Source organism: Delphinus delphis, chromosome 16 (assembly GCF_949987515.2).
Source record: "Delphinus delphis chromosome 16, mDelDel1.2, whole genome shotgun sequence".
NCBI classification, from domain to species: domain Eukaryota; kingdom Metazoa; phylum Chordata; class Mammalia; order Artiodactyla; family Delphinidae; genus Delphinus; species Delphinus delphis.
Window position 1 is genome coordinate 25,661,828 of NC_082698.1, and position 26,238 is coordinate 25,688,065.

Below are 26,238 nucleotides of genomic sequence, written 5' to 3' on the forward strand. Positions count from 1 at the left end.
CCCCCTGAAACAACACTGTCCACTTGTTTAAAGACATAGAACCCTTTTAGCTCAAATGAGAACTTTTCACAACAGAGGGCAAACAAAACAAAATAAAGTCAGCAATGCAGTTTGCCTTCTCTTTTTCAGGCTTTTTGTTTTGGGTTTTCCTATTTCCCTCCTTTGCTAGATATTTTCTGGACATAGTCACTGTGGAGAAAGAGAAGGGAAAACATGGCTTTTTTACAGAGTTGTGACAAAAGCTTCCTCCTTTGAGAAGGGTGCAAGCTCCTTGACAGCGAATCCCTGCCGATGGTGGGTGGCCCCCTGCCACTTCCCATTCTGCCAGCTCTTCCCTCCCTCTCCGCCCTCCATCCTGGTCCCTGCCCCCTCCCTTCACGGTGCACTGGACAGCACCCCACACCCACTATCCTCCCAGGGAGCCGGCTCCTCCTAAACCTCCATGGGGCAGCCCCAAGAAGTATCCTTCTGCTGCTCCAAGTCCACTGTTTGCCCTGCTCCAGGCCCCCTATCCTCCTGACTGCCAGGCCCTGCGACTGCGGGACTTCCTAGGATCTTTTATGGTGTTCTTTCTGACTGCTGTGCCACCCCAGTTGCAGTCTCCAGCTCAGTCTTGGACAAAGAAATGTTCTGAGCTCCATTATCCTTATCATTGCGACTAAAACACTCAACCCAGGTTGCGATTTTAGGTTTTAAAATGTTGATCCATGTGAATATTGCCGATCCAACAATCTAAATTTAAAAACTACATTTGGGGAGTGAGGAAGAGGTGGGAGATAAGGCAGACTCTGACAGGAGGATGGTAACTAGGGATGAGACTGCAGGGAAAAGAACAGATCCTAAATGTCCAATTCTGAGCCCTGGGTCTGATACCAGAGCTCTAATTTGTGATTATGGCTCTAGTCATAAAATGCCAGTTTTCCCATATCAGCTGAATTCATTCCTATGGTCTTTTTTCCAAATTGTTTGGAGCTGGAGCAAAAATTCTACTATAATAATTAGTCAGATCTCCATGTATAGACAAATAACATGCCAGACCTCAGTGGGAAAGAATTCTTCTCCTATTTTTAGTACCTCTGAGATACCTATTTGTTTTATTTGAAACACCACTACACTGAAGATTTAACTTATTGCTTCCCACTTATTAATACCACATCTCAATTCTCTGCTTCCTCTTTATTTTTTTTTAATATTTATTTTATTTATTTATTTGGCTGCATCGGGTCTTAGTTGTGGCACGCTGGCTCCAGAGCACGTGGGCTCTGTAGTTTGCTGCATGCGGGCTTTCTAGTTGAGGTGCGTGGGCTCAGGAGTTGCACCGTGTGGGCTCAGTAGTTGCGGCACGCGGGCTTAGTTGCCCCGTGACATGTGGGATCTTAGTTCCCTGATCAGAGATCGAACCCAAGTCCCCTGCAATGGAAGGCAGATTCTTAACCATTGGACCACCAGGGAAGCCCCTCTGCTTCCTCTTTAAACTTTAAGTTTGTGTCTTATTTCTCACCCCATTTCTTTTTTTCTTTTTCATTCATTTGTTCCCTCATTCAACTTATATAGATTGTGTATCTAATAAGCTCCAGGCGCTGTACTAGGCATTGTGGAGCTATAATATTGAATCAGAGGTTACCCCAAAAACTTACTAGTAAGGAGGTCAGCAAACATGTACTAAATAACTACATAGTGCAGGATAGAACATCGAATGTCTTAAAAAGAAATACAAAATAAAATGCAGGAATCGAGGGAAGCTCCATGGTCTTTGAGTTGGTCTTTGAGATATTTAAAATAAACAAATAGGTATCCCAGAGGAACTAAAAATAGGTTAGAATAGAGACATTTTTAGATATGCAGATGAAAAAGCTACTCAAAGAACCGGTGTTTTAGTCTGCTCTATCCTAACAAAATACCATAGACTGGGTGGCTTAAACAACAGAAATTTATTTTCTCACAGTTCTGGAGTCTGAAGTCCCAGATCAAGGTCCTGTGAGGTCGGTTGTTGGTGAGAGCTCTCTTCCTGACTTGCAGATGACCCCTTTGTCCTCAAGCGGCCTTTCCTCTGAGTGCATACATGGAGAGAGAGCAAGAGCTCACTGGTATCTCTTATAAGGACACTAATCCTGTTGGATCAGGGCCCCATCCTTATGGCCTCATGTAACCTTAATTACTTCCTTAGAGGCTTCATCTCCAAATACAAGCACTCTGGGGGTTAGGGCTTCGATATATGAATGCAAGGAGGAGGGACAAATATTCAGTCCAAGAAAAAGGGATTGAGAGAGAAGAAAGAGGAAAAAGGCATTCTACTGGAGAGAAAAGTGTGAGATGAGGTTGGAAAGGGAGCAGCATCTTTAGAACACCATATGCTTGAATTTGGTTCTATGGCCCTTGAAGAGGAACAGCAAGAATAATGTTGGAAAGTTGGTTGGGGTGGGTTGAATGCCAAGTTTAGGAGTTTAGATTTCATTCTTCAGGAGCTATAGAATGTTCTAAGTAGAGGAGCTGTATTACAAGAAGATTAACTGACAGGTGCCAGTGCAGCGATGCTGAGGCCCTGCCTGCCAATTGGATTTAGGGAACTCCTACCACTCCATGTAGAAAAAAATCTTCAGTTTACAAAGCACTTTCTCACATATTATCTTGACTGACTTTCACAACTATGACTAAGGGATACACCACTTCTCCAGCAACATACAGGACAAACAAACAGAGACGACTATCTCATGCCACAGAAGCCCCCAGAAAACCAAGATGGAACACCACAACCCCCAACTCTGGAAGTCCACACCTGAATCACAGCTGTGGCCACGGTGGTCTGTGCAGTAATCATGATTCTTAGAGCAAACACAAGGTTTCCCAGGTGGGCCTTGGCCCCCTGAACATAGGTCAGATTTCTGGATATATATTTTTTAACTTTAAAAAAGTTTTTGACATATAATAAACATATATAAAGGTTCATAAAGCATAAATGTATAGTAGCTGACCACATAATTTATCATTTAAAACAGAACCTGTTTAAGAGTGGAAAAAAAGGTACTATCAGTAATTAACCTAGTTTGAAGCTAACTAGGACAGTCCCAGGCAAAGATTATGTTCACTTTGTTGTTGTTGTTTTTTAATTTATTTATTTTTGGCTGCATTGGGTCTTCGCTGCTGTGCGCTGGCTTCCTCTAGTTGCAGCGAGCGGGGGCTACTCTTTGTTGCAGTGCGTGGGATTCTCACTGCAGTGGCTTCTCTTGTTGCGGAGCACAGGCTCTAGATGCGCAGGCTTCAGTAGTTGTGGCACGTAGGCTCAGTAGTTGTGGCTCGTGGGCTCTAGAGCTCAGGCTCAGTAGTTGTGGTGCATGGGCTTAGTTGCTCCACAGCATGTGGGATCTTCCCGGACCAGGGCTCGAACCTGTGTCCCCTGCATTGGTAGGCGGATTCCCAACCACTGTGCCACCAGGGAAGCCCCTTATGTTCACTTTGTAATTGTTTATAATGGTAACGGGAGCCACCCCCTAGTTGAGAAAACCCCTATATAGCCCTTCCAGATCACACACATGTTCTCTACCCTAGATGTAACCATTATCTTTACTTTTATAGTAATTATTTCCCTTTTTAATTCTATATTTTAAAATTTGGGAATCCCCGAAAGGAGAGCAAGGACAAACCCTCTGATGCAGGGGTACGCCAGGAGTCAGAAGAGCTAGGTGTAGTCTTGGTTCTAGCCCGTCTTAGACTGTACTCCCACCGTGCAAGTCATTTAAAATCAGCCTCAGTGTTCTCCTCTGAAAAATCAGCATTATGAGGGAGGCATAGGGGAGCTCTCTTCAGAAAAGAAACAACTGGGGATATTTGGCATGGTTTATAAATAGCACACGAAGCAATGAATTTTCCTCTTTACCATGAGAAATCACCATTTGTAAAGGGTTGCCTCATGGGCTCCTGTTACATGATTGAAAAGCAAAAATAAAAACACCTCCTTCACAACATTTCCCTAGTTAGGTCCCTTGAAAGGAATAAGGTTAATAAGAAAAAGAAAATAAGGACAGTTAATACAAGATTAACTACTAAGCCTAGAAGCCATACCAATCCTTCTGCGCTTGCTGTGCAAACCTTTCCTCCCGAGCAACTTGACATTTTGAGGCTCTGCTTTCCTGAGGATGCTCATTTCCTATTCACAAAGAAAGGGATGTGATGGAAGCTTGTTAACTCAGAACAGAGAATAAACCGTCCAGGACGCCTCACCTAACACAAACAGGCTCTGAGTTATATGTCAAATTACCATAAGCAGCTCCAGTGCTCTTTGGTTCCCTCCTGTGAGCATCCCTGCCAAGCTCCACGTGCCCTTCTTGGCATCTGCTTGTAATGAATTAAACATGTAAGTCAGAGTCATAGATTAAGCCATAGGCCTGCCATCATTTGAACTATAATGGGGAAAATACCCTCACTTTTAATTTTGATGACACTGTGCTAATTCTAGTCCTAAAATGGGGCCACAAACTCAAAAAGCCTACAGGGGTCGGCAACATTGACTGGGTAGGGACGGTGCCTAAAGGGACACGCCCTGTGTAACAGGGGAGCCAATACTCACTGGGGCCATGGCAGCTGTGCAAAATGCAGAGCTCATGTTGCCAATTTTTCAAGAGAAGCCAGAAATTCATATGTTATGGAAAACCTTCTGGTTTATGAATGTGGGCAACTAGTTCAAACAATTTTTTAAAATTCTGTAACCTCTCCAGAATCTAGACCTGTAAGTCTGTGTCTGAGTTGGAAGGGAACTTAGAGTATGCCAAGTTCAAAACCTCATTTTACAGCTGGAGAAAGCGAACCCCAAAGTGGACAAATGATTTTCCGAGGGGCAAGTAGCTAATTCAGCAGTAGAGTCAGATCTAGAAAGAACACCTGCTTTCTGTCTCCTGCATCACTTTTCCTTCCATGAATGAGAAGAAGGTTAACGGCTTTCAGCCTAGTTTGCAAAGTCAGAGGACACAAGTCTGGCTTACAGAGCACCCAGAACTTCATCAATTCACCATTCTACTTTTTTACTCTCTCTGGCTTCTGGACAGTATATAGGAGGCACTCTGCTATTATATGAGGCAACGGACAGAACACTTCTGTCCTCAATTGATTTTCCCTTCACCTGGAGCCTGTCACTGCTGTACGGCTCTGCTACATGAAAGGAGGGACTAGTGTGGCCTGTTGGGGAAGGGGATCGGGACGACGGTCAACCATCCAAGACAAGCAAGGCTCACTCGGCAGAAGATGAAGTACAAAACTTACATTCGCAGAACACTCCCATTAACCTCAGTGGGAGCTGTGCTTACGGGAACTGCAGGATCAGCAGTTGAACAGAGACTGGAATGAAGCAGTAAAGCTCAAGTCATGGGTTATTATTAGGATTGTCTACTTCCAGCTTCATATTTACAAAAGAGTTCATTCTGACTATCTAGTAAGACCTCCCTCTGCTGACTCTTAGGGCAGGGTCTACAAAAGAAACCCTGTTTAGATCCAAATTGTGGCATGTGTACAATTGAAGAAACTTGGCAAAGCACAGAAGTGAGGACAGGTACCAACAAAGTTCAGAAAATATGCCTGGCTGTTTTTATCCTGTTGGCCCCCGGGGTGCATAATATTCCATTGTTAGCAATCCAGGCCTAGGATGGTGCCTGGTACACAGTAGGTACATAGTTAATATTTAGTGACTTAATGAAAATGTCGACTGAAAGAGAAATACACAACGTAAGAGTTGTGAGTTGAGTTTTATTCAGGGTCTTACTGAGGACTCTAGCCTGGGAATCAGCCTCTTGGTAGCTCTGGGGGGACTGCTCTAAAGAGCTAGGGGGAGAATCCAGTGTAAAGATGATTTTGTCTGGGGAATATGTGTAATCAAGCATACATCTCAGTGAAAGGTTACTGCTAGTCACAAGGAACAGATATCTCAGTTAATCATTTTAGTGCTTTTCTATGTATGTAAAGATGTAAGAATCTGGGTTCATAAAAATTTTTCTTGAGCTATATCTAACTATCTAAGGGACCTGTTTTTCCAAAGCACAGAGTGGTTCATCCTGTTTTTCGTCCTGAATTCCTTTCAGGGTGTACTGTCATCAGTGGCAGCAGTAGCTAACAACTTAATCTTTGCAGAACCTGACAGCAAGCAACATTCTTTGTTTTACAAAGAAATGGATAGATAGGTTCATATTTCTTGCTGAACTCATGTAATAGGTCTCCCAACCTAATAAGGTTGGGAGCCATCAGAAGAAAGGCCAAGAATCAGTTAAGAGGAGAGGGTTCTGCTGCTGTCTTGGCATGACCTTTAAAGCCATGTGTGCCTTAAGGGGTGTGGGGGTAGGGGTCCTGTTTAGGCTACTGCTGTGCCTCCCCCAGCAGGTAAAAGCTGAAAAGCCTCTGCAGGCTTCCATGATTTTTAATAAATCCTCCCCCTGCGATAATGAAGCACTGAAAATACTGTATTTGATACAATAATCAATTAACAGAAAATCTGCTCCTTTAACTCTTTAAGTCCAATATCTTTTGAAAAAGGTTTGTGGCGAGGGAAGAATTAGGCCTCTGTTTCTATGGCACTGCTGTTAGTAAATATGTTAAAACGTATTAAATGATTGCAGAAGGTTGACAAGTATATAATCTAGGTGGTGGGTAAATGGGTCATCACTATAATTCTTTAAACTTTTCTGTATATTTGAAAATGGTTCTAATAAAATGTTGGAGGTAAAGCTGCCCGCTGTCAAAAGACCTACAGGCAGCTTCATAAACCACGTCCTGGCAGCAAAAGAAGCATTAGTCTTTAGCTGGTCCTGACATCACATGCTCGCAGCAACCATGTATCAGTAGATCTAAACTAATAATAATCTAAACCATGTGCCACGCGCTCTTTCAGAGAACTTCATACAGATGAAACGAAGGCACAGAGATGTTAAATTATTTTCTCAAGGCCAAAATGCTAAATGGCAGAGTTAAGAGGGAAAAAACGAAAATGTTTGGCATCAGCTTTTTGCTCTTAATCATCATTCCATACTGCCTCTCACTCTCATAAGGATCAAATATTCCTAGTTGTCTATTTCACCTATTTTTGAATATTTAAGTAACTGTTTATGGCATTTCTCTGGGTAAAACATATCTACTTTAATTTTATATTGTCTAATATATATCTTTTCTAGATTCCAGATCAAATACAATTCTTAAAATGTATATATATATTTTGTTGTTGTTGTTGTTTGTTTTTTGTTTTTTTGCGGTACACGGGCCTCTCACTGTTGTGGCCTCTCCCATTGCGGAGCACAGGCTCCGGACGCGCAGGCTCAGCGGCCATGGCTCACGGGCCCAGCCGCTCCGCGGCATGTGGGATCTTCCCAGACCGGGGCACGAACCTATGTCCCCTGCATCGGCAGGTGGACTCTCAACCACTGCGACACCAGAGAAGCCCAAAATGTATATTTTTAATAAATGAAAATAATGTATAAAGTATGTTATTCTTTTTTTTAATTTTTATTTATTTTATTTATTTTTGACTGCATTGGGTCTTTGTTGCTGGGCACAGGCTTTCTCTAGCTGCGGCGAGTGGGGGCTACTCTTCATTGTGCTGCACGGGCTTCTCATTGTGCTGGCTTCTCTTGTTGTGCAGCACGGGCTCTAGGTACGCCTGCTTCAGTAGTTGTGGCACGCGGGCTCAGTAGTTGTGGCTTGTGGGCTGTAGAGCACAGACTCAGTAGTTATGGTGCATGGGCTTAGTTGCTCCGCGGCATGTGGGATCTTCCCGGACCAGGGCTCGAACGCGTGTCCCCTGCATTGGCAGGCGGATTCTTAACCACTGAGCCACCAGGGAAGCCCTAAAGTATGTTATTCTTAGGAAAAGAACAATGTGAATTTCTAGACCAATATCATCACTCAACATCTTTTGGGGGAACTGAGAAGTTCAGAATGACAAGCTAAGGCTAATACCTCTTCCTCATAAATTTTGAAAAGCCTAATAAACCAAATAACCAGAACACTCTTTCTTTTCACCTTTTCCCCTCTCAGGACCATCGAGCATTCATGAATAGTAAAGTATGCCTAATCCCAGCTGTACCATTCTAACTAATGCTGTCACTGAAGTAGGTTATGATTGGGTAGATATTGAACTCTAGAACCAAGAAAGCACTGTTTAGAATCAAGGTCACACAGATGAATCGGGCTTAAAAGATACCATCTGCCCTTTCCTGGCTTTGTAGTAATAAGTTAGGGTCTACAGCTGAACCCACTCAGAAATCTGAGAATTTCTCCATTTTGAACAGCTTTGTTAAAAGAGGGGTCTGTCCTGTAAAATTCATTCCAATGTTTTACAAGACCTCTTGTATTCCCATACCTCTAATGAAAAAATTTCTTGGCTCATGCCAATTTCCCCCCTTTTTTTTTTTGGCTGTGCCATGTGGCACGTGGGATCTTAGTTCCCCAGCCAGGGGTGGAACCCACGCCCCCTGCATTGGAAGAGCGGAGTCTTAACCACTGGACCGCCAGGGAAGTCCCTCCCCTCTTATTCTTTTTGCACTGAGCTCTGAGCGACTAGTTGAGATTTCCTTATTAAAATTCTTCATTGCTTAAAGGCTGTTATTTAAAAACTGAACTATCAGCTCCCGATGACAAGGACCATGGCTTATATATGACTTACACTTTCTGTGCCCCTGACAAAGTCTTCAGGTACAACTGGTCTTCAATTTATTTACTCACTCTTGAACCTTCCCTTAATGCTCTTAATTTCTAATGATATAACCATCCTTGAAATATTCCTCAATCTTCTTCTTTAACTATGGAAACTAGAACTAAATTTAATACTTTCCTAAAAGTTTAACCAGGGCAGCTTATAAAGGAAAAGAAAACCTACCATTTTTACATCTCCTAGCTTGTCTTTTAAAAATTATCAAACTTGGGCTTCCCTTGGAGGCGCAGTGGTTGAGAGTCCGCCTGCTGATGCAGGGGACGCGGGTTCGTGCCCCGGTCCGGGAAGATCCCACATGCCGCGGAGCATCTGGGCCCGTGAGCCATGGCCGCTGAGCCTGCGCGTCCGGAGCCTGTGCTCTGAGGCGGGAGAGGCCACAACGGTGAGAGGCCCGCGTACTGCAAAAAAAAAAAATTATCAAACTCTTTTCCTGATCCGGTTAAGATTTACTGCAGATGGTCATTATTTTGTCACACATTAGGGTAAACTGAGGTCAAAAAATGATTACCTGTTTGTTTTCTTCATTCAACTGCACATTAAAAAGAAGAAAAAAAATTGTTTGATTTAAAAGACCAATTACCTCAAGAGCACTCCTACCAAATTTGATTTGGCAATCTTTTGGCATGATTAGCATGAGTTCAGTAGGAGCTCTGTTTAATGAAAAAACATGGTGAAAAGTCCAAAAGGTGCTATGCAGGTCAGAAGGAAGATGTTCTCCCTGAGGCCCTTGGCCAACTGTTATTTCCGAAGCCTTTCTTGCCCATCAGCCAAGCTTTCAGACTGCTTCTCAGTTCCATTTCTTGCCACTAGGTGGCACCAGACTCAGTTAAGAGAAAAACTGCTTAACTAGTCTTTAGATGATTTTGCTGTGAACCTTTAATTAATACTTTGTAAAAATAATTCATTAATTTTAATCTAAAATACGGCGGAGTTTTGCCTTTTATTCTTTCTTGTGGTATGGGCTGTGGGGAAGAGCAGGTTAAGACGTGTAACTCATTCTTTCACCTCCCGCCCACTGTCTTCTGGTCAGCTGTTGTTTTAGCAGCACTTCTCTGTGCCTCAGCAGCCGCTGGCAGCTTCAGGGGGACTTCTGGACTTCGCATTGTCAGACCCTTCTGCAAGCTTGAATGGATCTTTTATTATATCCTGTCAAAAGACAAACCAAAATGAAAGGACAAGTTAAAGGTGTTTCAACAGACCCAAACACGAACATTTCAGTTCGACTTAGGCTGATTTACCTAGAAGGAGGATAAAATTTTACAATTCTGTGAGGTCCTGGGAGTAGCATCAGTCACTAACTTATAAAGGTAGCTGTCTTTTCCTGAAGTTTCTAATCAAGTTATCACTACTTTCAAGGTAAACTTCATTTACAGCTTTGGAAAGGTGTTCCCTTTGGGGCCAAGAGAGTTGATTCTGCTTTGTTTCGTTTTGTGGGATTCCCATTTGTTTGTGCCTTTTACCTTTTTGGAACTGAGCTACTGAAATGCTGAAACTTCTTCCCTTCTCTTACTTTAATTTCTAGAAATGTGTGCAAGAGAAGGAGGTAAGACCCAGATACCAGGACCCTCATTAGCAGTTGCTGATGTTCAGATGTTGAGATTGCCAACCACAACCAGCAAGATTTCAGGGCAGAGTAAGTGGAATTTTCAAAAGATAAGACGGCACTCTTTATTTTTCCTCCTTTCATCTTCAAATGAGATACCTCCACCAGCAGTGCCAAGGGGGTCAGAGACAAACCAGGCAAAAAGGTTGGAAGTCAAGAATATGAACAAGCCACCTTAAATAATGAAGGTGAACTCATTAAACATGAATTTACACTCATTATTTATTGGCGGTCACTGCAAATAGAAGGGTGTACAAGTGATATCAATATCACTTCCAAATGCATGCTTTCAGCCCCAGAAGCTCTCAAGACTTGAAAGAAATAAAAGGTGGGACACCTTGACAAGCAGTCCTTTCCAGCACCAACATCTTGTGCTTCTATGAACAGTATAGATACGGAGAGGTAGCGCAGCATACTGGTTAAGAATGTCAGCTCTAGGGGCTTCCCTGATGGCGCAGTGGTTAAGACTCCGCCTGCCAACGCAGGGGACATGGGTTTGAGCCCTGGTCCAGGAAGATCCCACATACTGTGGAGCGACTAAGCCCACATGCCACAACTACTGAGCCAAAAATAAATAAATAAGAAGAATGTCAGCTCTAGAATCAGATGTGGGTTCAGATTCACTGCTTTCTAGCTGCGTGACCTTGGATTAGCAAATTAATCTCTCTGAGCCTGTTTCTTCATCTGTAAAATGAAGATAAGGGGTATTGTGAAGAGTAAATGACGTGGTGCCTTCAACATATTAACTGTTCGATAAAGGCTAGGTCCTATATACTATTACTACTGTTGTCATGTGATTACTACCACGACTGTTAACTGGAACAAGACAGTACATAGCACACCTCCTATTTGCATCATTTCAGATGCTGCAGTGTTTTAATAACATAATTCTTTTAAATAGCAAAAATACATTTTCCTTCTCAGGATTAAAAAAGGAGGAGGAGGAGAAGAAGAAAAAAAGAGCTCTCAAAAACAGTCATTATCGAGTCAACCCTCAGTAACAAGCAGTACTTTCATTCCTCTATTGCAGTAACTGATAGTAAAACAGAAATACAAGCAATTCCCTACATGCCGCCTGCTTACGGTACTCAGGAATCTATCATTAAGGTCCTCCATAAAAAAGATAAGAATGTCCTCCCCCGAGAGCACAAGGTTATATTTCTAGGACACACACTTGTTTCATTCTTTAAATCTTCCTTCAGTGTCAATTATTCCCATTTCAGAAACGTGGAGCTGATGGCAAGACAATGGCACAACCACAGGCTGAAAGAAATAAGCTAGGACAGATGGGAGATTGTTCTGATAAACCATTTCAAACATGTAGAATGTTGCATTCCAGCCTGAGGTCAAGAACCCTCCTGCACATGAGGTGCTGCTAGCTAGGAGAGCTATGCTAGTAGAAAATCATCTCCTGCAGAAGCAAACTCATTTAACTACAGTTTCCCAGCCAGAGTGCAGTGGAAGTGCTTTGGCTGGGGAAAAGACTCCCTTTACTTGTAACTAATTTTCTGACATCTTTTAGAGCCAGGATTCAGGAAACCAGGTACAGGAGAATTAGAATGATGAAAATATTTCAAGATAAACATTGATTCTGACCAGCAAGATTTTGTTATCAGTGAAATACCAAGAATTTCAAAAGACCAATAACACATTCATGAAATGTAATGGACTGAAAAGTCAGAATTCAAGTTTTTTCTACTTTCCCCCCAAAAGTTACCTCCTTAGAAACACAGAAGAGTTGACAATAGCAGAGTGCTCAAGAACTGAATAAAGCAAAGAAAGAAAATCACTCTTTACCTCTAGAGGTGGCTTCTACACTTAGCTTGGACTTGATTCATGCTGGTAATAGTGGCCAAACAAGAACATACCAGGTTTTTTGGGCCCCAGGATTCTTGTCTCCAACTGAACTTCCTCAACCACAAATTTACCATTTTGGAGAGTGATCTGGCTTGCAGGATCTCAGTTCCCCAACCAGGGACTGAACCTGGGCCACGGCAATGAAAGCCTGGAATCCTAACCACTAGGCCACTAGGGAATTCCCAATAAGCTTTACTCTTAAAGTGAGAGAGTGGCATGGACATATATACACTACCAAACGTAAAATAGATAGCTAGTGGGAAGCAGCCGCATAGCACAGGGAGATCAGCTCGGTGCTTTGTGACCACCTAGAGGGGTGGGATGGGGGGGTGGGAGGGAGGGAGACGCAAGAGGGAAGAGATATGGGGATATATGTATATGTATAACTGATTCACTTTGTTATAAAGCAGAAACTAACACACCATTGTAAAGCAATTATACTCCAATAAAGATGTTTAAAAGAAAAAAAAGACTACTTGGGAATTCCCTGGAGGTCCACTGGTTAGGACTCGGCACTTTCACTGCCAGGGCCCCGGCTTCGGTCCCTGGTTGGGGAACTTAGGATCCCACAAGCCGCCCAGTGTGGCCAAAAAAAAAAAAAAAAAAGACTGCTTGTGAGGTAACAAAAGGGGAGGGAGGAAAAGGCACAAGAGTTACTTGTGTATCAATGTGTGCCCCATGTATCCAAAATTTCTATGAAATATAAACAACAGAAAGTAAAATTCATGGAGAAAAGATTACAGAAATTCTGAGCTCAGGAGAAAGGGTTTATGAGAGAATGATAAAAGAATCCTGCAAAGATGGTCAGAACTCAAATACGTAGAACACGGTTCCAAGGGACCAAGAATATTAACAAATACAAGTCCATAACCATAACCACCTCTATTTCTTAAGTATGTATTATTTGCCAGGCATTGGCCAACATTTACATGTATCATTCCATTTGATTCTCACAACCTGAGGAAAAAAGGGATTATTACCTCCCCATTACACATGAGGAAACTGAGGGTTTAGGGAGGTTAGGTAAGGTATCCGAGATCCCACATAATTGGCAGAGCCAAGATCTGAACCTAGTCTATCTGACTCCAAGACCTGTGTACTTAAACCCCATGCTGTGCCACCACCCTGCCCCAGCAAGATCAGTAGCTTATTTCCCTGGGCTTCCAACATCCAGTGCCTTGAGGTGCATCACTGTAATGACTTTGGTGAATGTTAGAAGTTCTATCAGAGGAGCTTTCCTGGTGGTGCAGTGGTTAAGAATCCACTTGCCAATGCAGAGGACACGGATTCAAGCCCTGGTCCAGGAAGATCCCACATGCCACGGAGCAACTAAGCCTGTGTGCCACAACTACTGAGCCTGAGCTCTAGAGCCTGCGAGCCACAACTACTGAAGCCCACGTGCCTAGAGCCCACACTCCACAACAAGAGAAGCCACCGCAATGAGAAGCCCACGCACCGCAATGAAGAGTAGCCCCCACTCACTGCAACTAGAGAAAGCATGGGTGCAGCAACGAAGACCCAACAGAACCAAAAATAAATAAATAAAATAAATTTTTTTTAAAAAGGAAGTTCTATCAGACAAAAGAGACTTGAAATCCATCACTAAGCCTGTTCTAAATAATAAAATACTATAAAATAATGAATGGATTAATAAAATAATTATGATAGCATGAATGGGGAAAAGGTAAAAATAAATAAGAGGAAGAGAGATGCTAATATCTGTTAAAACTACCTATCTGCCCTCCTCACAGGGAAGTTGTGAGAGATGACCTGAGATAAATTGTGATAAAATGCTTTAAAAAATGCTACACCAGGGCTTCCCTGGTGGCGCAGTGGTTGAGAGTCCGCCTGCCAATGCAGGGGACATGGGTTTGTGCCCCGGTCCGGGAAGATCCCACATGCCGCGGAGTGGCTAGGCCCGTGAGCCATGGCCGCTGAGCCTGCGCGTCCGGAGCCTGTGCTCCGCAACAGGAGAGGCCACAATAGTGAGAGGCCCGCGTACCGCAAAAAAAAAAAAAAAAAATTGCTACACCAGTATTTCAGTTACTAGAATAATTCTAAATATGAATCTAAGACATTTTAGAAAATATTCATTTTCGAATATGCTGGAATACTGGCTCAAATATACATTTAAGAAATTAGATATGATAGAAATTAGCATTCCAAAACAGCAGAGCAATGAATTAATAAACAGGAAAATTTGACTAGCTAATATTCAGAAAAATAGCGACACTCTACCTGAATATTTATGTTAAAATAAATTCTAAGGACTTCCCTGGTGGTCCAGTGGTAAAGAATCCACCTTCCAATGCAGGGGATACAGGTTCCATCCCTGGTCAGGGAACTAAGATTCCACATGCCATGGGGCAACTAAGCCCGGATACCTCAACTAGAGAGCCTGCGTGCTGCAAACTACAGAGCCCACGTGCTCTGGAGCCTGTGCGCCACAACAAGAGAGAGAAAACCCACACGTCACAACTAGAGAGAAAAAACCCAAACGCCACAACTACAGAGGAGCCAGCACGCCATAACGAAGAGCCCAGGTGCCGCAAGGAATATCCCGCATGCAACAACTAAGACCTGAGACAGCCAAAAATAAAAAGTAAATGAATAAATTAATTTAAAAAGAGGAATTTAGCATTAAAAAAATAAATTCCAGATGGAGTAAAAATTTAAATGTGAAAAACAAACCATGGAAGTACTAGAAGAATCTTCATGACCTTGGATTAAGTAATAGATTCTTAGCGATGATACCCAAAGCACGAGCAAAGAAAAACTAACTGGACTTCATCAAAATAAAACCTTTTATGTATCAGAAGACACTATCAAGAGAATAAAAAGATAACACACAGAATGGGAGATGTTTTTGCAAATCATGTACGTGATAAGGGTCTAGTATCCAGAATATATAAAGAACGCTTACAACTCTGCAACAAAAAGACAAACTACCCAATTTAAAAACAGGCAAAGGACAAGACAGTTCTCTAGAGAAAACATACAAATGCTCAAGAAATTATACAGTTAACAAGCACATGAGAAGATGCTTAACATCATTAGTCATTAGGGAAATGCAAATCAAAACCACAGTGAGGTACCACTTCACACTAAGATGGCTACAATCAAAACAGAACAGAAAATAACAAGTGTTGGCAAGGATGTAGAGAAACTGGAACCCTTGTACACTGCTGGTAGGAATGTAAAATGGTGCAGCCACTGTAGAACACAGTTTGGTGGCTTTCCAAAAACTTAAATGGAGAATTGCCATATGACCCAACAATTCCACTCCTAGATATAGACCCAAAAGAATTGAAAATAAGTACTCAAACAAGTACATGAAGCACATACACAGGCATGTTCACAGCAACACTACTCACAATAGCCAAAAAGTGGAAACAACCTAAATGTCTATCAACTGATGAATGGATTAAAAAAAAAAAAAAAAGAGGTCTAGCCTCATTTTTAGTCCCTAATACAAGGGACTACTGTTCAGCCATAAAAAGGAATGAAATACTGCTATATGGATAAACCTTTAAAATATTATATTAAGTAAAAGAAGCCAGACAAAAAAGGCCACGTAGTGTATGATTCCACTTACATGAAATGTCCAGAATAAGCAAATCCAGAGACAGAAAGCAGATTAGTTATTGCCAGGGGTGGGAGAGGGGGAGATTGGGGAATTACGGCTTAATGGGCATGGGATTTCTTTTGCAGGTGATGAAAGTTTTCTGGCACTAGATAGTGGTAATAGTTGCACAACCTTATAAATATACTAAAAGCTGCTAAATTGTACATGTTAAAATGGTTAAAATAATGAATTTTATGTTACATGAATTTTATTTCATTTTTAAAAAGTACTAAAAGAAAACATAAGTAAATTTATAATGTTCACATAGAGCATTGTGAACTTCCTATAATAATTCCTTTAACCATTTTCTATTAGAGTGATATTCATTTTTGATTGCTCTATAGGAGACTATTATATTTTGCAAATATTTTCTCTCATTTATCTTTTTATTTGCTTTTTTTTTCCTGAATAGATGTTTTCAATTTTTATGTAGTCGTTTCCTTTATGGTTTCTTTCTCCTTTCTTTTCTTTTAATTTATTAAAAGAAAAAAAAGTGAGCGGGGGCTACTCTTCGTTGTGGTGCTCGGGCTTCTCATTGCGGTGGCTTCTCTTGCTGTGGAGCATGGGCTCTAGGCGCACGGGCTTCAGTAGTTGTGGCTCGCGGGCTCTAGAGCACAGGCTCAGTAGTTGTGGCACACAGGCTTAGCTGCTCGGCGGCATGTGGGATCTCCCCGGACCAGGGCTCGAACCCGTGTCCCCTGCATTGGCAGGCGGATTCTTAACCACTGTGCCACCAGGGAAGTCCAGGAAAATGAAGTTATGAAGGTAAATCATTTTATAGGTACAAAAATGCTAGAAATAAGTTATGATGGCCAACTAAAAGAACAATGCTCTGTTTTTTGCTTTAGCAGTCTGTGGTGACCATAACGATTTTTTAAATGGTTCTCTGTTTGAGGTTAGGGAATTGAAAGCCGAGCAAACCTTTGCTTCAAGAGCAGTATAGCCTCCACATGTCGTCAACTTCTCTCCAATTGGCCTGATCAGAAAATCTTGGGCAAATCGTGAATTCTTCAGGATAGCTGCTGCTTCTTCGTCCACTTCAACAGTTTCATCTTTCTGAAGGGTAGCATGAAAAACACATTCTTAGAGATGCCTCTTTTGTCTCAATAGAAGAAAAACACCCTGAAGTTCTACTAATGAGCAATACCTCAAAATAAGGAGACTACACCTTTTGACATAAGTATTTTCTCATGTTCAGACCCTGCTGCTAGCTTCATGCTTATTTTCACATGGAACTGACCGGTGTCGTTATCAGTTTTCCTTTGGTGACAGTGCAAAAAAAAGGGCACTCGTGCCTCCAGTGTCTAGTCTCTGCTCAGAGGCAAATGTAGAAAACCACTGCTCTCTGAGTTTCACCTTATTCATTGCTAAAATGAGGGCTTTGGACTAGTGGCTTTTAAAGTGTATTTCCTTGCGTTCCAGGGTGCCTGGGAGGGGTGTAAAGGGTCTACGCCTTGGGAACCAGGAGCGAACACAGGAGATTCTGAGCTGTCCAATCCCTGCTCCTATCAGATAAACTCTGCTTGTATCCCTTCAGATACTGGGGTTATATAAAGCAATGACGGACACACAGTAAGTATTGGTCTTTTAACTAAAATTTTGCTGAAAGAAATAATTCTGGGGGGGTTGGAGAGTGGGCGAAATGGCTAAAGTGGATCAAAAGATACAAACTCTCAGTTATAAAATAAATAACTCATGAGGATATAATGTACAGCATAGTGACTTTAGTTAATAATAGTGTATTATATATTTGAAAGTTGCTGAGAAAGTGAACCTTAAAAGTTCTCATCACAAGAAAAAACAATTTGTAAATATGTATGGTAATGGACATTAACTAGACTTACTGTGGTGATCATTTTACAATACATACAAGTATTAAATCATTATGTTGTATACCTGAAACTAATATAATGTTATATGTCAATTATCTCAATAAAAAATAATTCTGCTATTAGAAATGTTTTGAAAGCCAGTAGACCAGAGTAATGATTTCAAAGGCCCTTCCCACTCTGATCCTGTGAACCTAATGAAGCAGGCAAGTGGCAGTGTATCAGTGAAAAAGCATTAATGGCTCTGCTGCACCAGGGCGTATTTTAGAAATTTGAAAATGCTATCTAGACAAAAAAATCAGATGAAGGAAACAGTAAAGTTCTTCCACCTTTGGAGCAAATAATGACTGTATCTTCTATTTACTGAGTTCCCAGTACCAATGTTTTGCTATATTATTGCTAATCTTTATAGAAATTCTGCCATGTAGGTATTATTATCCCTACTTTTACAGTGGAGCAAATTGTATTTCAAACAATTTTGGTGGCACATTCAAGTTTACCTGAGTAATAAATAAATAACAGAGCCAGAATTTGAAACCAGGTATCTAATTCCAAAGGCTGTACGTCTCTGTTTTGAGAAAACAAAACCTACTCTAAAAAGAGTAGTAGAAATGTCAATGTCATCATTAAACACTAACAATCCTTAATTCCACAATACAATTAAACAACTGAAATACTGTTATGCAGTCCTCTCCTATTTTTCCATCCTTTCTCTATAATTCCATTAATCTGATGTCTGAATGACGTTTCTCATAGAAAAGTTTTTTAGATGTCACAATGGTATTTGGTTATGTAGGAGAATATTTTATTCTTAGGAGATGCATGCTGAACTCTTTAAAGGTAAAACGTCATGATATCTGCAACTTACTTTTCAATGGTTCAGCAAATATGTATATACGTATATGTATATGTGTGTGTATATATATAGACAAACGCACGTACACCAAGACCAGAAAAGTGAGAAGCAATGGAAGGTTAAGAAAAGGTTCCTGGAGCAAAGGGAAGAATAGGAAGAATGCTGGAAGTCACGGAAATCTTTATTTACCTTAAATGTGAAATTTGCATCAAATATTAGTTCTTTTTCGTGTCCTGTGATTCCTCCATTGTAAATAACCTGGCATCTTTTGGTTGGTCCTGTCTTAGGGAGTTTGAAAAGGCGAAATGTAGCAGAAACAAAACGGCAGTCACCTAAAAACAGAATATACTCATGGTTCATCTCCAGCACTCCAACGGCGATTGGTTTGCTCAGCAGATGAAGGCTTAATATTATAAAGACGATTTCTTCTTTGCATGCCATCAATTATCTTTATGGGCCCATCACTCTATTTACTGTATAACTTCAAAGTGCTTTATTAAATGCCAAACTTTGGGAGGTTGCCATTAAACAGGAGACAAGATGGAGATTTCCAGACGACAAAAGTCTCCTTCAGTGAGACTCACTCAGGAGACACTTGATAATCACCAAATTTGAACCATTCAGGGTGCAGTTATAACAGTCCCTACTGCTGTTTCTTACAGATCATGTTTTCTAGTTCCTTGTTTTGAACTGTAATTAAATTGGCAGTGACCAAACGTGGAGGGCAGAACCCAATTTTTTGGGCAAGGATAGCAAGGTCCTTCCAGTACAAAGCACCACCCAGGCACTCACCTAAAAACACGAAAAATCACAGATCAACCAATACAACTAGGTATTAAGGGAATTATTCTTCTGTATAATTGATTAGGCTATGGTATTACTTAAAGCATAGGTTCTAGAAAAATAGAAGAAGGACCTGAGGGTCCCCCAAGGTATAGAAAGTCATGGTTGAAACCAGATATGCTAGCTAATGGTCTCTGGGAACCATTGTTCAGGACAGTCACTAATATATTGGTTCTATCAATAATAATATTCATGTATGTATTAGGTCACATTCTGAAAAGCACTCTATGTAAAAAAACATACAAGAAAAATTCCAAAACTGCCTCTTAGTTCCAGATTAATCTCATAATGATCTGCTACTAGAACAGTAATTACTATTAATGTTCATAAGGCATTTTACAGTTTTTAAATTTATTACATCAACAAATTAGAAATAATCTAAATCATCACCAATAGAGAAATGGTCAAATAAGTTATGGTACAGCTGTACAATACAGTTGCATAATACAAACATTTAAATTTTTTTTAAGTTTTAGGTTTAGGAAATATGCTAAATAAAATTAGAATACTAAATTCTATATGCAGCATACTCCCAATATTATTATACACACCCACAGGAAAACAAAACCCTAAAAGTGTGTATACTAAGCTATTAAAAGAGGTTATTACTGGGTTATGTGCTTAGTAGTAACTTTTTTTTTGTATTTTCCAACTTTTTTTTTTTTTTGGCTGCACCACACGGCTTTCGGGATCTTAGTTCCCCGACCAGAAATTGAACCCGGGGCCCCTGCGGAGTCCTAACCACTGGACCACCAGGGAATTCCCTATTTTCCAGCTTTTTAACAATATCCATTTCTTCTTGTATAATAAGAAAAAGTTAACATAATTTATTTTAAAAGTTAAGAACTTTTGATTTCATAACCAGACTGACCAAACACATGCATTTATCTCCTCAACGTCCAGAGACTCCATGAAAATGACAGTAAAGGAATCGACAACACAATAATGATGAGAACATGGGAAATTAAGGAGGCAGCATCAACTCTGGAGCAGTTGCCGTCATTTCCACACTAGAGCTTTTAAGAATTTTTCACATTCATTATCCCATTTAATCTTCATAACAGCCCTCTAAGGCAGACTGAATTATTACCTATAGTTTACAGTACAGAACACACGACTCAAAGAGATTAATTAAATTGTCCAAGGTCATACCAGATTTGAGTGTCAGAGGAGGAACAGAACCTAAGCCTCCTGAACTAATCCCATGTTCCCACATCACAAAGCCTCATCCTGGATATTAGCAGGATGGAACTCTGTACTTGGACAAGTATCTGCCTCAAAACAAAATAAAACACAAAAACCTACCCCTTAAAACTTTGTGTGTCCTGACTTCTTCTGGCAATTCAAGGCTAGCATAGACGTCACTGAAATATAGCTCCCCACCGTGCTGAAACAGCAGAATTAATCCAAACAAGGTTAAAGATTACATTAGTCCCAGATAGCAAAGGAATGAGGGGCTAAAATCAAGTTTTAAAAAAACAACCGAAGTTCTTGAGCTGACCCTTTTTGGACAAATAACTACTAGCTGCCTCCCTAGTTATAATCATAGCCAACTGCCAAGATTTGTTTTCAGTGCCTCACTCAACAGGTAATAAAATAACTTTCCAAGCTTAACCAATCTGAAGCAAAAGCAACCCCAGGTTGTTACAGAACTAACAGAAGTAAACGGTATTCATAAACTCTTCTCCCTTAAAAATTATATAACTTTTGTAATGTTATTTATTTTTATAATAACACATTATCTTTTTAAAACATTGTCCTTAAAATCTGAGGCATATGAGTGATCAGGAATTTTAAGATTTTATTCAACTAATTTCAAGAGCATGGACATCTAGATTCTATAGTAATGTCTCTACCTTCTACACATACACCCTGGTGAAAACAGTGAGCTGGTCTATACAATGGCCTACTCACTAAGACATTGTTAAATCATTTCTACATTGATATTCTTATTTGATCTCTAAAACAGCCCTATAAAACCAAGAATCTCATAATCTTCTATCTTCTGTCATGAAGAGATACATCTCATGATACATATAGAGGGTGTGGAGCTCCTGCAAGTTTTCCTTTAAGAGACTAGTTAATGGAAAAGGTCCATCTTCCTTAACTTCCCAAAGATCTGGAGCCCTGATGGATACAAAATAAGGATCCCTGAGAAACACTGTCCATGCTAGGAACGTATATTCAAAATAACCTTAGTAGTCAGTCCAAAGGTCCCCGCAGCTCTGCAGATGCTATTCTAGGATTATGTACAGCAGCAAGCAGGAGGAAAAACAGCCAAGAAAGCAAATTTTAACATATTCAATCACAATCGTGACTCTCAGATTTATCACCTTTTGCAACCTAGAGGAAAACAAATTCATATCTAGGGTATTCCTGTCACTCCCACATTTTGCCACTCTTTCTAATTTAATGGAGAAATTGAGAGTTTGAGCTCTCAGCTCAAGGGGACAAGAACAGGACATATCCCATGTGCTCTCACTGATGTTCAAAGACCACTGGTCTCCCTCTTCCCCTCACCTTTAACACTTGATATACCTCCTGCAGCACTTGCTGTTTATCAGGTACAAGGTTAATGACACAATTGGATCTAAAAAAGAAGAGACAGAATGTCAAGCACATCTGCAGACTACTTAGACACCTTCAAATCCTTTGGAGATTACCTAAAGGTGGTTCCCACCATTTTCTCAAAGCTACACTATTCTTCCCACCTCCCTCCTCTCTTCCCCACACTCAACTTTGTTGAGTGTTTCAATAAACAACAGTTTATTGAAATCTCAATAAACTGTTAGCGAGTCTGAGTGTGTAGAAAAAATTTTGAGGCATGTTTCTTATTTGTTTCTGCCCTGATGTTGACTGTGCAACACAATGACCTGGGACCAGATGCCTACTGCACAAGGCATTTCTTATGCCACATGTAAATAGGCTAAGTTCCTCAAAGACAGCTTTATTAAGGCATGATTTGACAACTCAGAGGAAAAACAGCAACACAGAATCCTATAATTTGCCATGAAAATAATACTGAAGATAACATATTGTATAAGCAGCCTCATTGGTCTTGCTGGTCTTTTGGGCTCATTCGTAAACCACGGTTAAGTTTAAAATACATTCTCGGGACTTCCCTGGTGGTGCAGTGGTTAAGAATCTGCCTGCCAATGCAGGGGACACAGGTTCGATTCCTGGTCTGGGAAGATCCCACATGCCATGGAGCAACTGTGTGCCACAACTACTGAGCCTGTGCTCTAGAGCCTATATGCCACAACTACTGAAGCCTGAGTCCCTAGAGCCCATGCTCTGCAACAAGCGAAGCCACCGCAGTGAGAAGCCAGCACACCACAATGAAGAGTAGCCTCTGCTCGACACAACTATAGAAAGCCCGTGCACAGCGACAAAGACCCCAAAAAAAAAATTAAAATACGTTCTCTCTCAGGCTAGTGTGTTCTGTGGCTGGTGGACCACAAGGGCCCCAGGCCATCTCCATCCCTTTATTAAGTTATGCTAAGTTTAGTTTAACCCCCCAAATAAGAATCCATTCAGCAAAAAGTGGTGCCATTCATGTGTTCAATAGGAAATGGGCTATCTTCACAACAGTAAGGACATAGACCTACATAACAATATCATAACTCTCATTCTTGATTCCAGCTTCTCCTAACTTCTCTATGTAGCCATGAATAAAAGTCACATTGGGTGCCTGGAAGCCATATTTTTCCATGTGATATTCAATGTACTTGTTAGCCACTTCTACCTAAAGGAAGAAAAAAAAATAGATTTGATAATCAACATTTTTTAATGCACTAATTTTTTCCTAAAGTTTCCTATTACTAATGGAATGAACTGCCCCCAGAATGTTTTAGGTACGTAAACGAGGTTCATCTGCGCATGCAGGATACACTACAGAGTGGGACAGCTCAATGGGGCATAAACCCCGTTTGATACATGGGTTTTATTTGAATAAACTCTTCACGCAATAAGAAAATCTTTCAGGATAGATGGCAGAAAGAAGGAAAAGATCCAACTCCATTCAGTCATCATGATATTCATAAATCAGATCAAACCTTTGACTCTGTTCTCCCAGAGAAGCCCCTAATTGTCAAAGTTCTCGGTTTCCAGGTCAGGAAGCAGTAATGGCACAAGCGAGCACTGCATTTAGCACCCTTCTTAAATTATCCTTGAAGAGTCACAAGGAAACAACTTTATCTCTAAAAGAATGCTTTTCAGAATTTTTTCCTCCTTATCCTTGAAATAATTGCCTCACCTGACCTTCTGTCATGTCTATTCCGGTAACATGTCCCTTCTCACCAACCAGCTGACTAAGTGCATAGCAGTCTCAGCCACTTCCACTCCCCAGGTCCAAAACCCAGCAGTTTTCCAGACACTCAGGGATGACCAGACCACAGCCATAATATCTGGGAAATAGAAAATATATACACATTTTTTCCCTTTAGAGACGAGAAGATGTGGAACCATTAAATCTTATAAATCCTTCCTCCTTCCCTTCCTCCTTTCCTTCCTTCTTCCCTCCCTCCTTTCCTTCCTTCCATCATTCATTCAATTTCTTTTTAGATGTTTAGTCTCCCTCACTACACCGGAAGCTCCATGAAGGCTGGGACTCTATCTGCTTTGTTTACCATTGAATTGATGGGCACTGCACCAGGTACTAAGACAAATAAACCAACTAAAATATTTGTTAGGCATTAACTGAGCATCTTATGCAGGTCCAGGACTTGCTAGTTATTGAAGAAGAAAGGTAAGACAAGAATTCTGTCCCTTAAGTGTATTTAACGAGGGAGATAAAACGCAAACACAGAAAACATTTTCCATGATTTATTTACAAACTGAGTGGCACAGGAAGTAAGTGTTATAGTGGTTTGGGAAAGTGGTGCCCAAGGATTAAAGAAGGCTTCACAAAGTAGGTAGGACATCAGTGAAGCGTTGGATAGGTAGGATTTGGAAGGTAGAAAGCAGGGGGGGCTTCCCTAGTGGCACAGTGGTTAAGAATCTGCCTGCCAATGCAGGGGACATGGGTTCAAGCCCTGGTCTGGGAAGATCCCACATGCCGCAGAGCAACTGAGCCCGTGTGCCACAACTACTGAGGCTCGCACACCTAGAGCCCGTGCTCCGCAACAAGAGAAGCCACCGCAGTGAGAAACCCTCGCACTGCAACGAAGAGTAGCCCCCGCTGGCCACAACTAGAGAAAGCCCTCTCGAAGGGATGAAGACCCAATGCAGTCAAAAATAAATAAATAAATTATTTTTTAAAAAAGGAAGAAAGAAAGCAGGGGGAAGGCATTCCAGATTGATAACTTCATGCCGGGCAGGCAGAAATCATCTTGGCAGTGTGATGGCAGGAGGAAGGGAAAGGTCTGGCTACAGTAGTATAGTGCATCAGAGGGAGCCAAGGTTGGTTAGGAAGGGAGGGCCAACGTGGACAGGCTTGAATGTCAGCTCCAAGGAGTGTGAATGTATCCTGTGAGTAAAGGGGCATATGTGTGGGTCACTGGAAGTTCTTCAACAGAGCAGTAAGATGATCGATCAGTGCTGTGCTTTACCAGTTTTATAATAGATAAGGCAGGCCCCATGGATTGGAGGAGACGGGTTAATTCCCTAGCGACCTGGCATCACTATATTTTGAGAAAGATGCTGTCTGGGGTCTTCGTGGAGGCAGCACAGGGCACTTTACCTCAAGGATACTTCCTCATTTACATTCTGCAGGGCTTCCCGGATGTGCTTAGGGACTGGCCTGGCTGCAGTGACACACGCATTGGTCTGGAGGTCTGCTGATTTCTTCAGCACCTGCCCGTAGTAGGTCTGACCCAGGGTCCAAGGGTGGGGTGAGGGGTGAGAAAAGAAGAGTTCGAGTTGGTGTCCTCAGGGTGGAGGCGCCCATACGCCCCACCAACCCCCCTCCAGCGCCCCCAGGCCTGGCCAGCCTTTGCTCGCTACAAAACTCTAAGCCCGGACTTGGCCCTGCCCCACCCCAGGGATCCTGGCGGGCCAGGCCGGGCTTCCAAAGGCCTAAAGCTCCCACTCAGCTGAGGCTCCACCGCAGCCATAGGCCCTACTGCGAGCACCTACCTGCACGTCCTTCCGGATCTCAGCGTCGCGGGTGGTGGCCACTGCCAGGAGGGAGAAAAGGCAGCTTAAAGGCGAGGGCGCTGAGCCCGCATGGGGGAGGGGAGCCCCGGGACTGAGGGGTGGTCTAGGGGCGGGCGGCAGGCGGGAGCGCAGCGGGTGGTGATGGTGGGCGGTGGGGGTAGCAGGGTTAGGGGCAGAGAGCCTGCCCTGGGGGCGGGCGGGGAAGCGAGGGACCACACTCACTGTCTCCTCGGCCTCCAGACCTTGGAACTTGGGTCCCCAGCAGCCGGCTCTCGAAGCCCAGCGCTCCGTAGGCCCAGGGCTCCCGAGGCCCCGCGCTCCCGAGGCCCCGCCCCCGGGCAGGAACCCACCTACGCAGTCCGACCACGAGTCCTCCCTCGCGCTACGGCCCTAGTGTGCCCAAAGTCAGCTTGGCTGTCTTTGGTCTTTCCAACCAGGAAGAGGCTCTTACTATTAAGGATCTTCCTTTATTGCTCCACTGTGCTTTTCATTTTATAATGCTCGTATGAACACCCACGTATATACTGATTTTTGCCCCCTTTGGGAATGAAATCACCTTTTCTCAGTCCACTTTTTAAAGTCAAGTGTATTGAGAGAGAATTTACATTCAGTAAAATTCACCTTTCTTTATAAAGTGTACAGTTCTGTGAATTCTAACAAGGTATATACATCACCGCAATCAAGGCTCTCACCCAAATGTTTCTTCCTGCCCCTTTGCATAGTAAATCTCCCCACGCCAGCTTCTAAACCACCATAGATCTGTTCTCCCTCCTTTCCCAGAATGTCATAGTGATGGAATCATATCAATGATTCCATACCAATCAATCTCAGTCTATTTTGAATTGT

At 41.9% G+C, this 26,238-nt stretch overlaps 1 protein-coding gene across 1 annotated transcript; it reads right to left on the bottom strand.

Moving 5' to 3' along the window:
* Nucleotides 1–7,509: 7,509 nt before the first annotated feature.
* Nucleotides 7,510–26,061, bottom strand: AS3MT (arsenite methyltransferase). Its single transcript, XM_060034152.1, is given in 10 exon segments — nt 7,510–9,829; nt 16,690–16,824; nt 18,643–18,785; nt 20,602–20,683; nt 21,817–21,886; nt 22,905–23,041; nt 23,552–23,702; nt 24,977–25,104; nt 25,372–25,412; nt 25,615–26,061. Coding segments are annotated over 10 exon segments (996 nt in total). The 5' UTR covers nt 25,616–26,061; the 3' UTR covers nt 7,510–9,721.
* Nucleotides 26,062–26,238: the final 177 nt, after the last annotated feature.